Below are 17424 nucleotides of genomic sequence, written 5' to 3' on the forward strand. Positions count from 1 at the left end.
AGTGATTGGTGGTGACTCAGAGAGTAGCGTGTTTAGGTGTGAGCCCAGAGGAGGCAGCGTTTTCTGGGCTTCTCTCTGGTTCTCTCTCTCCAGAAGGTTCTGCCGGTTCCCCCAGCTCTGGGTACCCGGCTCTCCATCGCGCCGCCATGATGGGTCATCGTCCGGTGCTCGTGCTTAGTGAGTTGTGGGGAAGGATGGGAAGGGACTCCCCTCGCCGCAGCCCCCCTTTCCGCACTTTACAGCCTTGCCCCAGCCCAGTCGCACCCTGGTTCGGCCACGGAGCTTTCCAGTCGTTCATTTTGAAAGCCCCTTCTCCCGTCTCCCCCTTTTCTTAACCCATTCCCCTGTCTTCGCAGACGCAAATTGACCTTATCCTCGTCGAACGCGAGGGTTTGTCTTTCCAGGCAAGTGACCTCGGAGAGATGCTTCCCACTCTGCGTTCCGTTCTTCACTCCCAACCCTTGCCCCTGCACGTTTTTCCTTGAGCGGTTTTCTGTGTAGCTGAATGAATAAATGTTTTTTAATTTGACCTAGCTTTATAACCTTGGTCTATCCTTTAATAGTGGTGTGGCTCCGGCCAAATAAAGATCGAAATAGTTCTATCTTTATTATTAGGGTTAACAGTATTTCCTCGTAGAATTGTGAGGCTTAAATGAGATAAGTAGGTACAATTGTTTGAAAGAGGGTCTGGCAAACAGCGAGTTTCCTTGGCCACTTTTTTTTTTTTTTTTTTTTGATAACTGTTTTGAATTTCCTTTTGTCAACCCCTGTTCCTGATGTAACCCTGCTTCTCTCACTGATCATATTATATTAGATGTAATTATCCCTGCAAATGTCTCCTCCGTTGTAATCTTTCCCACTTAAGAACTGAGTTTTCCCGATTTCTTAATTGGTTCTTTTTACCTTCGGGAACATCCCAGATTTCAAGTCCCATTTCACTTGTCTTCCCCTGGTATGTTTCTATCCTGTGTAACTTCTGTACCTCTTCTGCATGATCATTTGACATGCTTGACTAGCCATTTTGCCTTTCTCACCATCTCATCTTCTGTGTAAAGAATGCTATTCCGAGATTTTATCTATTTTCTCTACACCTGGAAAATAACTATTTTAAGACAAGCATTCGCTTAACCCAGGAAAAAAAAAAAAAAAACCTATTTTTTCTGATGAATGCATCAGAAAGATCCATGCAGGATTTTAGTTAACACTGCTTGAAATAGGGATCTAAATCCAGAGAGTTGTGTTTAGATTTGATGGGACCAGATCGAAAATTTTACAACAAATTGTAGGGAAAATATAATTTGGAGAAAGGAGTGAGAAAAACAATACATTGGTTCAGTTAGGGCCATTGGCTTTTCTCTCATTGAAAGGGCCCTAGGGTGAGTTAGTGGTGCATTGTGCAACCTTTCTGAAGTCCGTGTTAATCCTTGGCATTAGCGGCTGTAACCGATTCTGCTCCCTGTTAAAGTATATAGTACACTGTTACTGATGGTAAGTGGGTACCTGCGGCATTCTGATTATATCCAAGCATGAAGTGACCATATCTTGCAAACCCCAATACTTTTGAGTGTGTGTTCTCATTCCACAGCACACTGGGGGTCACTGTCAATCATTTATGCTGGGACTGTGGGTATGGTTCACCATATCCTAGTATGAGAATGTAAACTCCCAAACTCTCCCTTGTTATATAAAGGAGAGATTCGTGCTTTTTTAGGGACACCAGCCCTTTGAGAATCCAATACATGAGTGTAAATACACGATTGTTTGATTAGAGGGAAAGTGATGACCAAGATTCCGCAGTTGAAGCTTTGTGGATTGTTTCTTATTATACCAGGAATTGAAGTAAATAAGTAAGTAGCCATAAGTACGTGTGCTTATTTTTTAATAGTTTGTTGAGGTATAATTGATTTAAAGAGTACAAGTCGATAAGCTTTAATCAGTGTATACATCCATGAAACCTGGGTGTGTGTTTATTTTCAAAGATTAGGAGTAGCTTATATACAGTGGAGCAATACTGGTCTGTCGCCTTTTTTTTTTTTTTTAAGGATAATTGCTTTACAGAATTTTGTTGTTTTCTGTTGAACCTCAACATGAATCAACCATAGGTATACATATATCCCCTCCCTTTTGAATCTCCCTCCCATGCCTTTTGTTTTTATCTATTTTAGGCCAGAACACAAAGCGTGAATCTGGAAGAAAAGTTCAATCTGGAAACATCAATGCTGCCAAGGTAGCATGCGTTGTTTATAATAGTTTGCCTGTATTTGTGTTTGTGTGTTTGTTTGTGATCTAATAGAAGAAAATTTGATTTCCTTTCCTTCAAGACATTTCCCTTTTGGTGGTAAGGAGGAAGAAGCCTTCCCTCTCTGAGATGTGTCTAATGCCTTCTCATACTGTGCATATTATATTGTGTGTTTGTGTCTGTCTCCCATACTAGACTGAGTTACTTGGATACAAGAACTATATTAATTCCCTTTTGTATTCCTAGTACTCACTGTAGATCCTGGATAGGTATATTCAGTAAATACCTTTTGAATGAAAGAGTAAAACAGCCCTGGATATAATTTAGCATGGGGTGGAAGCCACTATCATGGAAGGAAGTACAGATATGTGGACTGTCAGTTACCTGTGAGCTGCTGGGAAACTGAAGCTGTGAGAGCTGTGTCCCTTTTTTTCCTTGTGAAAAGTTATTCCTTTGCACATCCAGAAAACATTCCCAAAGGGGGAAAGACAAAGAACAGAATCTAGCCATATGACACCCTATATTGAAAGTTAGTTGCCAACCCTACTACTTCAGAAGTGTCCTTGTTAAAACACTGGCTCTGTGGGTTGCCCATGCCCCTTCCCCTGAAACACACAATCACCAGCCTCTGGTTTGTGCTTAACACGTTTTGTATTTTCTTTCCAATAGACTATCGCAGATATCATCCGAACGTGTTTGGGACCGAAGTCTATGATGAAGGTAGGCTTATCTCATGCTGAAACTTCAGCTACACATTTTTCCTTTCTGTTTTCTGGGGCACTTAAATATAACTTTGGCTTTGGTCCTAGATGCTTTTGGACCCCATGGGAGGTATTGTGATGACCAATGATGGCAATGCCATTCTTCGAGAGGTACGACTTTTCATTTTGTTTTCTAACGTTTCACAAAAGACACATAGAGAGATAATGTAAATAATGGTTAGTTTCTTTGGGCTGCTTGCAAGTTACCACAGACTGTGTGACTTGAAACAGCAGAAATTTTTTCTCATGAACTGGAGGCTGGGGGTCCAGACTCAATGTGTCAGAAGTGAGACACTCCCCCTGAAGGCTCTAGGGAAGAACCCTTCCTCTTCTAGCTTCAGAATCTTGACCACGTTCCTTGGCTTATAAACTCTCCTTCTGTCACATGGCATGCTCCTGTGTGTCTCCACCATCCCAGTGGTTGGATTTAGAGCCTACCCTGATTTGTCCTGTAACCTCATCTTAACTTGATTTCATCTTCAAAGACTGTATTTCCAAATATGGTTCCAGTCACAGTTTCCAGGGGGTGAGGCATCAGCATGTTCTTTCAGAGGCCACAGTTCACCCACCACAACGGTGCTCCCAATAAATTAGCTAAAAGATACTGTTCTGTTCTCAAGAAACTTTAAGTTGTCTTAATGCATTCCTCCTCCTTCCCCCGTCCACTGCAAAAAACTACTTGAAAAAGCGGTTTACTTAGATATCTTGGGGGCCAGTTTTAATCTTTAAATCTGTGATCAAACAGTAAAAGGGAGTAAGTGTGGAAGCAAGAATCTTTAAGAGTTAGGACCAAGCAGAATGGGTTAAGAGGTCTTTGAGTAGTGTTGATTCAATGAGGTCTACATTTTCCTTTTTCTAATTATTTATGGCTGTGCTGGGTCTCCATTGCTACGCATGGGCTTTCTCTAGTTGCGGTGAGCAGGAGCTACTCTTCATTGCAGCGTGAGGGCTTGTCATTGCCGTGGCTTCTCTTGTTCCCAACTACAAGCTCTAGGGTACGCGGGCTCAGTGGTTGTGGCACACGGGCTTAGTTGCCCTGCAGCATGTGGGATCTTCACGGACCAGGGATCAAACCCATGTCCCCTGCGTGGGTGGGCGGATTCTTAACCACTGGACCACCCGGGTAGCCCTGTACTTTTCTTTTCAGATTCAAGTACAGCATCCAGCGGCCAAGTCCATGATTGAAATTAGCCGGACACAGGATGAAGAGGTTGGAGATGGGACCACATCGGTAATTATTCTTGGTAAGAAGAGAATGGAAGGTTGATAAGGAAAATTAGATTGAAACATTAGATTAAATTATAGTCTTTTCTCATTACGGTAAATTATTTTCTATAAAGTCACCACAAACACTGAATTAGTGAGTACTAAACCATCACTCCAGGAGGTAGTATGGGGTTAGATGCCTTTGAGCCTCTGGTCACATATTTTATCAAGCATAAATACGTGTTTTATGTTTTGTTTTAAAGTGAAGTTGCTCAGTCGTGTCCAACTGTTCGCGACTCCATGGACTGTAGCTCACCAGGCTTCTCTGTCCATGGGGTTTCCAGGCAAGAATACTGGAGTGGGTTGCCATTTCCTTCTCCAGGGGATCTTCCCCACCCAGAGATTGAACCCAGGTCTCCCACATTGCAGGCAGATGCTTTACCCTCTGAGCCACCAGGGAAGCTCTGGATGTTGTTTTTAAGTAAACATGGTTTGTTTTAAAGATACCTTATTTAATGTACGTTGTTGACTCATTAGCATTGAACTCGTGCCCAATATCACTGTAACTCACACCTGAGCTAAGCTTATCTAATAAGTTCATTGTCTTTACAAGGCATGTGAGAGCCTTCTTGTACATGGGAAAACTAGCTAGCGCTTAAGTGCTTTCAACAGTGAAATCACCAAGAAAATGCACAGATTTGAGGAAAACTTGCCACTAAATATGCCGCATAAAGGACACTTGTTTACAAGATGAGAGGTGAAACAAGGCAGAGCGTTCAGTCTTGCCTGGGAATTGTATGCATTGGGTGATGTAAATTTTTCATCTCTGCATGTCTGTGAATGACCATTTAAGTGCAGTAAATAAGATTTTGAGATTACAGATTTTAGTGACTAGTAAAACATAAATATAGAATCTTAAGACTGAGTCTTAGCTATACATGTTTTAATGGCTAATTTTTCTGTGTTCTGTGGGATCATAAAACATCCTTTTGAAAACTTGCGTGTTGCCTTAGTTTTATAAATTTTAAGTTGATTGTGAAATTTTTATAATAGCATTCATTTTGAAAATATCTGTAGCAACATGAGAATTCTCTGATGGTAATCTTACTGGCTCAGTATTAGAGAATCTGCCTGCCAATGCAGGAGGCTTGGATCCCTGGGTTGGGAAGATCCCCTGGAGAAGGACATGGCAACCCACTCTAGTATTCTTGCATGGGAAATCCCATTGACGCTGAAACCTGATGGACCATAGTCCATGATGTTGAAAAAGTTGAATACCAACAATAGCAATCTTAGTTGAATCTCCTGAAGTTACTAAATAGGTTAAATATCCATAGGTCTAGGTATTTTAGATATAGCTATTTAAAAAACACCAAAATATTGCCATTTCTGAAGATAACTTCTATGATACTGTTCTGGCTGCTGTTTAACAGCGCATAGTCTTTTCTAAGTTACTAGAGCATCTTTTAAAATATTTGATTATCTTTTAATATACTTAATAGTCACTTATGAATTCTAAAGTATCAAAATCAAACATCTGAGCACATGCCAGAGAGTAGATATGTGAACTTCGACACATTTGTGTACATTTTAAGAATTAGTGTCAGTGGACCTGATAATATAAGCATTTTGTAAAAGGCCCTTTTTTGACCAAAGTAATCGTGTTTTAGAAGCCAACTTTTGTATGTCAGTGTGTATTTGTATTTCTCTGTGTTTGTGTGTGTTTTAATTAGAAGTAAAAAATAAGGACAGTTTTTAAAAGAAAGGAGCATTTTACCAATAATTCCTCTTCCAAAGCGTAAGTTTTTATGGGTATTCTCTGGGTATAAAGTTTTGTGGCGGGGAGGGTGGGTGGTGGTGGTTATTTTCAGTACCTGCAGTTTGACTACATCTTAGGTATTGAAATAATAAGCAAATCAATTTTCCTTTATGTATTTTTCTTTCTTTTTAGAGTCTTTTGGAAAATATTTACTGTTTAAGAAACTGATAACATATGTGGTTAGATCACAGAATTAAGTAAACCGTAGGATCAATCTTTAGTCATTTAAAATGTATCTGATAATACTTTATTTCAGAGTTGGCTTGTGTAGAGTACAAAATTTGAAATAGTGTTGGCATACCTTTGGGGCAGACCTGCTTTAGAAAAGAAGAGCAGGTATTTTAGAAGCTTTGATATCCAGATACTTTTTAAGATGTTATGGTATATATGTCTTTTCTCAGCTGGGGAGATGCTGTCTGTGGCTGAGCACTTCCTGGAGCAGCAGATGCACCCAACAGTGGTGATCAGTGCTTACCGCAAGGCATTGGATGATATGATCAGCACCCTTAAGAAAATAAGGTATTGGAGGTGGGGACCAGAAGCGGGTGGTGTCAACCAAGGAAGGCCTGAAAGACTGATCTGCTCTTAGGTGGTAAAGGAAGGCCGGGCACATCACCAGTAGTTTGTATTATTTTGCAGGGAGAAAGAGGGGAGCAAAATGAAGGGAAGGATAAGGGGAATAAAAGGTTTTAGAAAACAGCCAAGGATCCAAAGGAGCTAGGTTCAGTTCTTTAAAACATGTTTTGGTTACATGCAGTCTGCTGGTTTCCATGTTAGACTCTGCCTTGGGGAATGTATAGTAAGTGAAGCAGAGCTTCACTCCAAAGTTTTCGATTGTAGTAGGAGAAACAAGGAGTTAGATAACTGATTATTGAGGACCTGATATTAAAATATCCTACCATCATGTATGATTATAACTGTTCCAGTCAGTACTCTCTGTAATACAAAGTGTTGTGTAGGATAATAGTCAGCTGTATTCATTAAAATGAAAAGGATGGTACTGAAAATGCTGTTTGAATCCAGTCTAGTTATCGCAGAACTTGCTGTTGGTCTGTGTTTGCTGAGTGCTATAAGGTATAATAAAAAGAATATAAAAATGTGTGACTTCTACTTAAGGGAATGTCAGTTAAATGAGAAGATGATAAAAAATGCAAAACGTTTTTTATTAAAACAGTTGTTTAAAAAATAAAACCTGTAATCTACTCATATCTTGGGTTGTTGGATACGCAAGTACCCAGCAGTGTGGAGAGCTTTGTATTGTACTGCCTGCTATTAAGAGCCAAAGTGCTTGATAACTAGCAGTCTTAGAGAATGAGGTGTTTGATTGAAGGTAATTTTATGAAGTAAGCTTTGTAAGAACGTAGAGATACAAAGGATTTATTGAATATTCGGAGCTGAATCATTAACATTTTTCTTTTTATCAAGCAATAACTTTTGGAGCTATTGCTTTTTTCTCTAAAATACATGATTCAACAACTATTTAATGATTGCTTATTATGTGTCTTACACTGTTAATAAAAGAGATTTCAGCAGTATGTGAAAATTTGGACAAGATGGTATCCAAGGTCTGTAACTTTCAGGATTTTTTAGTTAAGGGATGAAGTTTCAAAGATGAAGTGTGTCTTGACTCAAGTTGTTAAAGTTATATAGAGTGTATATGGTTGGAGTAGAAAGTAAAGAGAATATTGTACTGTAAACTCAAGTAAATGTGGAGAGTTGTCAGAGAAGGGAGCAGATTTTTCAGGGATTTGAGACACCTTCCAGGGATGGGTCAATTGTAAGCTTTCTAAAAAGCAGAAGATGGACAAGGTTACTTCTTGATAACACTTTAGTTTCCTATGAAGGAACAAATTTCGCCTTCTGCCTGGTGGCCCTCTGTTATAGCTGTCAAGATGTAGATGAGGGATTTCTTAAATATCCAAGATCCCCCTAACCATATTACCCGTTTTTCTTTTCTCCAGTATCCCTGTCGACACCAGTAACCGAGATACGATGCTGAACATCATCAACAGCTCCATCACTACCAAAGTAATCAGTCGGTGGTCTTCTTTGGCTTGCAACATTGCCCTGGATGCTGTCAAAACTGTACAGTTTGAGGAGAATGGCCGGAAAGAGATTGACATCAAGAAATACGCAAGGGTAGAAAAGGTAAACTCTCCAAGTGTGTACTTTGGAATCAAATTATTTCCTAGCATCACCCCTTTATTATTAGAACCAGGAAGAAGAGTATTTACTATCTGGAAAACAAAAGTCTTGAAAAAGAGGGTGCTAAAGAGGTATCTGAAATAATTCTGTTAGCTTCACTGCTCTCTCTACCCACGGTTTACAGGGGCAAGGGAAAGGCTTTTTTTTTTTTGGTCTGTGTTTGTGTGCATATCAGACACTAGGTCAGGAAATAAGGGCCCCACACCACAGCACTAATAAAGCTTTCTCCAATATTTAAAAGTAGCATTAATAACTTCTGACCAGTAGAGGGAGCCCTATACCTAAAATTCGTGGAAATCTCTTTGAAGAGGTAGTGATATGTGCCCCTTTAAATCTTTGTGAAGCACTGAACTTGTTTCAGCCAACCTTCAAATTGTGTGTCATGGTCTAAGATTGATGTGCTTCCCAGAGAGAAAGAAAGGTGATTTGCAGCTAGTTGTTTTTGAGGTTTGTGGAAAATTTAGAAGTCTGAAATGGTGGTTATTTGGGAAAGATGAATGTCTGAAAAGGAAGTTGAGAAGTGTCTCCTGGTTGTGGATTAAAGTAATTCTTTTGCTCAGATACCTGGGGGCATCATTGAAGACTCGTGTGTTTTACGTGGAGTCATGATCAACAAGGATGTGACCCATCCACGAATGCGACGCTATATCAAGAACCCTCGCATTGTGCTGCTGGATTCTTCTCTGGAATACAAGAAAGGAGAGAGCCAGGTAAGGGCACTGGCCCTATTCTGTAAAGTTGATGTAAGACTCTGTTGCTATACCAAGGAGATAAGAAGTACTTAGTACGTGCCTACTGTGTGACCTTCACACGTAGTCTCTGATTCACATGTAGTCTCTGATTCTTACGGCAACCCTTAAGAGCAAGTGATACTGACTTTCATTTTACAGATGAGGGATCTGTAGTTCAGAAAAGTTAGGTTAATTGCTTCAGGAACATACCTTGTATTGGCCAAATCAGGGTTTGAACCCAGCTCTGGCTTCAATTCCAGAGTATCATGCAACCTTTTCTAATGCATTAGTAGAACATGGAGTAGGAGTTAATTGAGCTTTGAAGTGCTAAAAAATTTCTAAATGACAGGAAACTCACAAGGCTCCATCACACTTGAATAAAACAAAGTAATTGAAGCTTATCAAACAGTGATTGGGAACAAGAATCATTATTAGTTGGGAGAATTAAGACCCTGAGTTACCCTGCATGCTGACAAGTTAAAGGAAACGTTGAACTAAGTGGCTATAGACTTAGCCAAACTCTCCGCTAATGCACTGTGACTTTCCTTCCAGTAAATAACTAAATGGAGTTAAACTAGATGTAGATGATTGTTGGAGCTAAACTGGTGTACAGAGGTGTTGGATCATGGTTTATTCCAGCTCTTGCTTTCTGGGATACGTGAGAGGGCAGACAGGGGTGAGGGGGGGCGGGTGTGTGTCACTTGCTCGGTCGTGTCCAGCTTTTTGCAATCCCCTGGACTGTAGCCTGTTGGGCTCCTCTGTTCATGGGATTCTCCAGGCAAGACTGGAGTATGTTGCCATTTCCTTCTATACCAGAGGGAGTGTGGTAGTAGCTAAAGAGCTTCACCAGTTCAGAATTTTTAATTCGTGGTGACTTTTCTTCACCACACAGACTGACATTGAAATCACACGAGAGGAAGACTTCACCCGAATCCTCCAAATGGAAGAAGAGTACATTCAGCAGCTCTGTGAGGACATCATCCAGCTGAAGCCTGATGTGGTCATCACAGAGAAGGGCATCTCCGGTAGGACTCCATTCATTTTTCCAGCCTGCTGTTGTGGTAGAAGAGGGTGGGTAGCTTTTTTCATCCCATGTTGTCATGTACTGAACATAATTTACAGTGATGGTTAGGGTACATGGAAGATAAGAGCAGTTCAGAACCTGGAGTTTCTGGCTTCCAACTTAGACATCTCTATTTCCACAGATTTAGCTCAGCACTACCTCATGCGAGCAAATATCACAGCCATCCGAAGAGTCCGGAAGACAGATAATAATCGCATTGCTAGGTGAGTAGGTCAGGTAAAAATAAAATTGTGCTCCTTCCTATGTGTTTTTATTTTGTAGCTTCATAATGTAGTCATCATTATCTGATAAAGCTTAACAGGATACAATCAGCCAAATCATTTACAGGTGGAAATAACCTGGGATTAGCCATCTGCCCTGTTCAGAGGTCCTCTAGAGTAACAGTTATCTGCTGCATGAGACTCTATTGCTCCTAACCAGAAGTGAGCAGCTTATGCTTAGATATCTGTGATCACCACCTTGGTGTAGGGGTCCATTTCAGAGTCGTCTGTTTTAACTAGCTCAGAATATGATAGAACCAATAATTAACGTGATTGGATTCTCAGTTACTGTTAATGCAACCTTAGATTGCATTCACTACTTGAGCATGGATATCTAGGCTTAGGTCCATCTTTTTTATTTTTTTAATGTTCAGTTCAGTTCAGTCGCTCAGTCGTGTCCAGCTCTTTGCGACCCCATGAATCGCAGCACACCAGGCCTCCCTGTCCATCACCAACTCCCGGAGTCTCCTCAAACTCATGTCCACGAGTCGGTGATGCCATCCAGCCATCTCATCCTCTCTCGTCCCCTTCTCCTCCTGCCCCCAATCCCTCCCAGCGTCAGAGTCTTTTCCAGTGAGTCAACTCTTCACATGAGGTGGCCAAAGTACTGGAGTTTCAGCTTTAGCATCATTCCTTCCAAAGAAATCCCAGGGCTGATCTCCTTCAGAATGGACTGGTTGGAGCTCCTTGCAGTCCAAGGGACTCTCAAGAGTCTTCTCCAACACCACAGTTCAAAAGCATCAATTCTTCGGTGCTCAGCCTTCTTCACAGTCCAACTCTCACATTCGTACATGACCACTGGAGAAACCATAGCCTTGACTAGACGGACCTTAGTCGCCAAAGTAACGTCTCTGCTTTTGAATATGCTATCTAGGTTGGTCATAACTTTTCTTCCAAGGAGTAAGCGTCTTTTAATTTCATGGCTGCATTCACCATTTGCAGTGATTTTGGAGCCCCCCAAAATGAAGTCTGACACTGTTTCCACTGTTTCCCCATCTATTTGCCATGAAGTGATGGGACCGGATGCTATGATCTTCGTTTTCTGAATGTTGAGCTTTTAATGTTAAGTCTGTCCTAACATCACATAATACGCCATAGATCCAAATGCAATTTTATACTTAAAACCCTTGCTCTGAAATGGCTCAGGGCATGCATGCGTGTATATAGTTGACTCTGCATGCCCATGAGTGGGGGGAAAGGATGACCGATAAAAAATCAGCCCTACATTCATTAAAATGGGGTCAGACATATATTTACCTTCCTTCTCGATTGACCTTTGTTTTTAGTATAGTCCTGTTATTGGCCTTGAGATCTAACTAGGCAATATAGGACAAGTTCAACATAGAAATGACCATTAATTTATGTCACATGTGCATAAGAACTCATTTGTCCAAATTTTAGGGTCTACCGAATATACTTTGAATTAAACAGTATCTCATTATAGTAGTTATCTTAGGTATGTACACTTACAAAACTATATTAGTTTAAGGAAACTTTACCTCTGTATTTGGAAATCTGTTTCACCAGGCAGCCAAGACCTCTCAAGTTCGGTAGAAATGTTACTAGCAATCCACTTTTGCCCTTCCTTTATCCCCCACCACAGACTCTAGGGACCAGGAAGATGAGTAAAAGTATCTGACATCATCTGGTCTTCTCCCTATCCCCCCTCCTCCCCATCTAATCATTAGAGCCTGTGGGGCCCGGATAGTCAGCCGGCCAGAGGAATTGAGAGAAGAAGATGTTGGAACAGGGGCAGGCCTGTTGGAAATCAAGAAAATTGGAGATGAGTACTTTACATTCATCACTGAATGCAAAGACCCCAAGGCCTGCACAATTCTTCTCCGGGGGGCCAGCAAAGAGATTCTTTCGGTGAGTCAGCCTTAGAAGTGTGACTGAATTGAAGTAGGTCATTCCATTTCTTGAGTTTCCCAGAGGCCCTAAAATTTTCCTGTTGGCCATTTATAGTTACTCAGTTGTCATCTGAAGCTGCAAATGTGTTTAGTTTATTTATTTATTTAAAAAAAAATTTTTTTTTTTCTTTGAAAATGTGTTTAAATTGTGGTTAAAATTTTTTTAATGTAACATTTATTGTCTTAACCATTTTTAAGTGTATTAGTTCAGCAGTGTCAAGTGTATTCATTCTTATGCAACAGATCTTTAGAACTTTTATTTTGAAAAAGTGACGTGCTACACCCATTAAACTCATTGTTTCCCCATCCCCTAGCAACCATTGTTTTCTTATTTAAGTTGAAATTAATAAATACTACCTTTTTTTTTCTTAATGAGGTTAAATAACTTATGGAAGGCACATGAGCTAATAGAGTTTAGAGTAGAGTTTCCACTACACTGCAGCCTCCTAGAGTATACAGCTAGACAGGACAGAGCAGGGTATAGGTCTGTCAAAAACAGCGGACAAAAGCCTAATATCCCAGAGTGACACCTCCTCTCTGTGGCCTTGGAATTGTAGTTAATGTCTTTTTCCAGAGTTATAGGATCTGCCCTTCCCAAAAGGTTTGAAGGACCTTTCTTAGTCTTGCCCTCTTTGGTGGTTTACCATACTTGGCAGTCAGGAAGTCCTTTGGTGCTTCCAGTTTGTTCCTGAGTCATCGAGCTTTGGCTTTATACTGTTTCTTTACTTTCCCAAGGAAGTAGAACGCAACCTCCAGGATGCCATGCAAGTGTGCCGCAATGTTCTTCTGGACCCTCAGCTGGTGCCAGGGGGTGGGGCTTCTGAGATGGCTGTGGCTCATGCCTTGACAGAAAAATCCAAAGCCATGACTGGTGTGGAACAGTGGCCATATCGGGCTGTTGCTCAAGCCCTAGAGGTCATCCCTCGCACCCTTATCCAGAACTGTGGAGCCAGCACCATCCGTCTACTTACCTCCCTTAGGGTGAGTTCCTTTCCATGCTGTTCTCTTAGGTAGGAAAAGCTGTGTTTGGACTAAGAGGATGGTTCATGTCTGTCCTCCCAGGTTCTCCTGGTAGCTTCTTCCCTTAAAAATCTCTATCTTAATTTTTGCCTTATTTGCCGTCATTGGCATTTTCTTTCCTACCTTATCAATCAGTGTATTATTTGGTTTTTGTCTAATGGTCTCTGTCAGCTTACTTGTTCCTAATATTTCCTTTAACTATTTATGCTTGTTCTAACTACAGGCCAAGCATACCCAGGAGAATTGTGAAACTTGGGGTGTAAATGGTGAGACAGGCACTTTGGTGGACATGAAAGAACTGGGCATCTGGGAACCATTGGCTGTAAAGCTGCAAACGTATAAGACAGCAGTAGAGGTAAGGCAGTCAAAATCATGTGCTGTGCTATTTGAGTATTCTTCAAAAGATCTCCCAGGGAATTCCATCCCCCTGCTTATTTTTAGCTCATTTAAAAAGCAAGGTAGTGGGAACTTTCCTGGTGGGCCAGTGATTAAGACTTTACTCTCTACTTCATGGGGTGCAGGTTTAGTATCTAGCTCGGGAGCGAAGATCCCACATGCCTTGGGGCCAGAAAACCGAAATATAGAACAGAAATAATACTGTGACAAATTCAGAAAAGACTTTTTAAAAAATGATCCACATGAAAAAAAAAGTCTTAAAAATAAAGAGCAAGGTAAGGAATTTCCTGGCAGACCAGGGGTTAGAGCTCTGCTCTCTCACTGCCCAGAGCCCAAGTCCAGCCACTGCTCAGGGAACTAAGATCCAACAAGCTGTGTGGCACAGCCAACAGGGAAAAAAACAGTTAACTAGCACAAGTAGCATCTCTTGCTTAGGGAGAACTCCATTTACATTCAAGACTATTGAAGGGTAGATTTCAGATAAAATGATAATTATGTAGGAGGAGCTAGGTGATAATGTCTAAAAGAAAACAAGTGTCCTTCCTGTCTGCTGACCTCTTTGGGGCTGTGGTTTTTCTTCTAGACGGCAGTTCTGCTGCTGCGGATTGATGACATCGTCTCAGGCCACAAAAAGAAGGGTGACGACCAGAGCCGGCAGGGCGGAGCTCCTGATGCTGGCCAGGAGTGAGCAGTGGGCAAGGCAACCTCGACGCACAGAGCCAGCAGAGTCTCCCCCTTCCCTGAGCCAGACTGCCAGGGACACTGTGGATATCTTTGTTTGGAAGGGATCAGGTTGAGGGGCAGCCCCAGTCTCTTTCTGACCCAGCTCAGTTTGCAAAAGGCACTGACATGTAATTCTTCTCTATTGTAAGCTTTCCATTTAGTTTGCTTCCGATGATTAAATCGAAGTCATTTGAGATGGTTGTTATGTGTTTTTCAACCTTGGGTCATATCTCTGCCTCCTGGCAAGAAAGGAGAAGGCAAAAAACTTTACTGGGGAGAAAGAAAGATGGGGATTGAGGTCATTAGGTAACTTAGTCTTCTTGAGAGGGTATTCTTCACACTTGTCAGTAGATGCCAGTTGGGATGGCTCTTGAATTCAAAGCTTGATACTGTAAGGCTTAAAGCAGCACAACTTTGCATTCACCACCCAAAGAACAGGAAGAACCTGTCCAAACTATGGGTGTTCCTTGTGTGTGGCTGTATGTAGAGCAACACGCAGGAGGTGCCAGGGCTCTGGCGTTCATCCTGAAGAACACAGAGCATGTGTTTTTTGTACTGTATCCTGTAGCTTTCCAGAATCTTCGCTGTCCTACCTAGAATTCTTTCTTTGCTGTCTCCCAGGGTTCTTCCTGATTCCAGTCTGTTCTGGCTTGCTGGCTGATTTTCCTGGTGTGTTTGTGTCGCAGTAGGCTCTCTACTTGCCCTGCTAACAGGAGCAAAAGATGTCCCATTTTGTGCTTCATTTTTATCCAGACAAAAAAAAGTCTTGTGACCCTGAGACTCTGGAGGCTAGGTGGGGCTAGCCTTTGATTTCTTTGGAGACCTTCCTCTGCGCTGTCCCATTCCTTCTGTCCTCGTGACTCATGCCACCAGATTGTATCTCCTCCGTGACCACAAGAGTTAGTATTACTAAGTTTAATACCAGGTGGCATGATAATGGCTGGCACATAGTGCTTGTTGTAGAATGGGTATGTTTTGGTCACTTTGCATATATTAGCCAGTCGTTAAAAGGACCCTGTAAGATGGGTAATAACCCTGTTTTATTAGGAATCCAAAGCATAAAGTAATTTGTCCAAGGGTCACAAAAATGATAAGTGGCAGGCCTAGAATTACTGGGTAGATGGTCTGGCTCTAAAGTTGCATTTACAACTAGCAATGATGACTGAACAGAGGTGTGCTATGGAAAAGGGCCTGTGGAGATCTGCTCTCATCACACCTGGTATTTAACTTGCTGTTTAACCCGGTCTAAAATTTTCAGCTTTTCCTTTTCTATGAGAGGCTCTGAAATTAGCCTACCTACCTTTTGCTGAAATCCCTGCCTCTACATGAAGTGTTAGTTCCCTCAAGAGTTTTCAGACATTAAAGAAAGATAATGAGTTAATTCTCAAAGATCTTGAAGAGATGGTGCTTAAAAGACCTAAAAATAATGGAGGGAGGAATTGCCTCCCATTTGTTCTTTACACTTTTCTAGGTCCATTCTGGTTTTACCTCTAATGGTTAAATACATGGATAATTAATTGTACATAGTATCTAACCTATGGAAATTCCTCCTGGAATGTTAGATCAATCTCTGTCCTTCATCAGAGCTTTCAGAGCCCCTTTGTGCTTTTCAAAGCCTAAATTTAAGTCATTAAAGTCTACCCAAGCAACTATGTTGCCTGCCTGGGCTCTAAAGTGATTCCATGAGCACAGTTTTTGCTGCCACCTTGACTTTGTCATGATTCTCTGGCAAATTCCTGGATTCAACTAAATTCTATTCTGCACCTGCCCCCTCATAAAGCAGTGTTTTGGGGGTGGGAAGAGCCTTGAATCCTGTTAAATCACCATGTACTCAGCCAAGACACTTCTGTATATCCTCACTTGTCAAGTCTGCAGGTGACACTTGAGAGGGTGCAACTTATTTTTTTCTCAAGGTTTTTAAATTTGAAGTGTAGGTGATTTACAGTGTTAATTCTATTGCACAGCAGAGTGACATATTGGTGTGTATTCTTTTTCATGTTCTGTCCTATTCTGCTTTATCAGGATAGTGAATGTGGTTCCCTGTGCTGTACAGAAGGACTTTGTTTATGCATTCTACATATAGTAGTATGCATATTGCTAGTCCCAGACTGCCAATCCTTCTGTCCATCCCTGACAACCATAAGTCTGTTCTGTGTGTCTGTGAGTCTGTTTCTGTTTCACGAGTATGTTTGTGTCATTTTTCTTTTTCTTTTTTGGACATGCAACACAGCATGCAGGTCCTTGCCTCTCTGGCCAGGGATCGTGTCCATACCCTCTGCAGCAGAAGCACAGATTCTTAACCACTGGACCACACCAGGGAAGTCCCTTTGTAGACGTTTTTGGTGTGACATGGCCATGGTGACTGGTGTGTGTGTGTATATATATATATAAGCTCATAGTTTATAATTTTTATTGGAGTATAGTTGATTTAATCTAGTTTTGATTGGCATTTCTTTAACAGTGTGATGAGCATCTTTTCATCTGCCTGTTGGCCATTTGTATGTTTTCTTGGGAGACATATCTGTTCAGGTATTCTGCCCATGTTTCAGTTGGGTTGTTTTTTTCTTGCAGTGGAGTTGTATGACCTGTTTGTATATTTTGGTAATTAATCCCTTGTTGGTCACATCATTTGCAAATACCTTCCAGTACGTAGGTTGTCTTTTAGTTTTGTTTCTGGTTTCCTTTGCTGTATAGACGCTTGTAAGTTTGATTAGGTCCCATTTGTTTATTTTTGCTTTTATTTCTGTTGTCTTGGGAGACTACCCTAAGAAATCATCAGTATGATTTGTGGCAGAGAATGTTTTGCATATGTTCTCTTTTAGGAGTTTTATGATGTCTTAAAATTGTCTGTCACCTCCCTAGTGGCTCAGATGGTAGAGTCTGCCTGCAATGCAAGAGACCCAGGTTCAATCGCTGGGTTAGGAAGATCCCCTGGAGAAGGCAATGGCAACCCATTCCAGTATTTTTGCCTGGAAAATTCCATGGACGGAGGAGCCCTGGGGACTACAGTCCTTGGGGTCACAGAAAGTGAGACAGGACTAAGCGATTTTCACATACATATGTTTTCTGT

At 41.3% G+C, this 17424-nt stretch overlaps 1 protein-coding gene across 1 annotated transcript; it reads left to right on the forward strand.

Moving 5' to 3' along the window:
• The first annotated feature begins 36 nt into the window (after positions 1-36).
• Positions 37-14548, forward strand: CCT3 (chaperonin containing TCP1 subunit 3). The gene is made up of 14 exons (XM_052636627.1): positions 37-177; positions 2166-2227; positions 2909-2959; positions 3049-3111; positions 4148-4244; positions 6427-6544; positions 7987-8173; positions 8791-8940; positions 9854-9986; positions 10167-10248; positions 11994-12174; positions 12951-13196; positions 13459-13590; positions 14215-14548. The coding sequence occupies exons 1-14, from the start codon at positions 147-149 to the stop codon at positions 14317-14319; spliced, it is 1638 nt and encodes a 545-aa protein (XP_052492587.1). The 5' UTR covers positions 37-146; the 3' UTR covers positions 14320-14548.
• The last annotated feature ends 2876 nt before the right edge of the window (positions 14549-17424 follow it).

This window comes from Budorcas taxicolor, chromosome 3, assembly GCF_023091745.1.
Source record: "Budorcas taxicolor isolate Tak-1 chromosome 3, Takin1.1, whole genome shotgun sequence".
NCBI lineage: Eukaryota > Metazoa > Chordata > Mammalia > Artiodactyla > Bovidae > Budorcas > Budorcas taxicolor.

Coding starts and splice junctions, on each gene's coding strand:
- CCT3 (XM_052636627.1), top strand. CDS start 147: ATGATGGGTCATCGTCCGGTGCTCGTGCTTA. Junction 8,174..8,790: donor AATACGCAAGGGTAGAAAAG/GTAAACTCTCCA, acceptor TCTTTTGCTCAG/ATACCTGGGGGCATCATTGA. Junction 10,249..11,993: donor GATAATAATCGCATTGCTAG/GTGAGTAGGTCA, acceptor TCTAATCATTAG/AGCCTGTGGGGCCCGGATAG.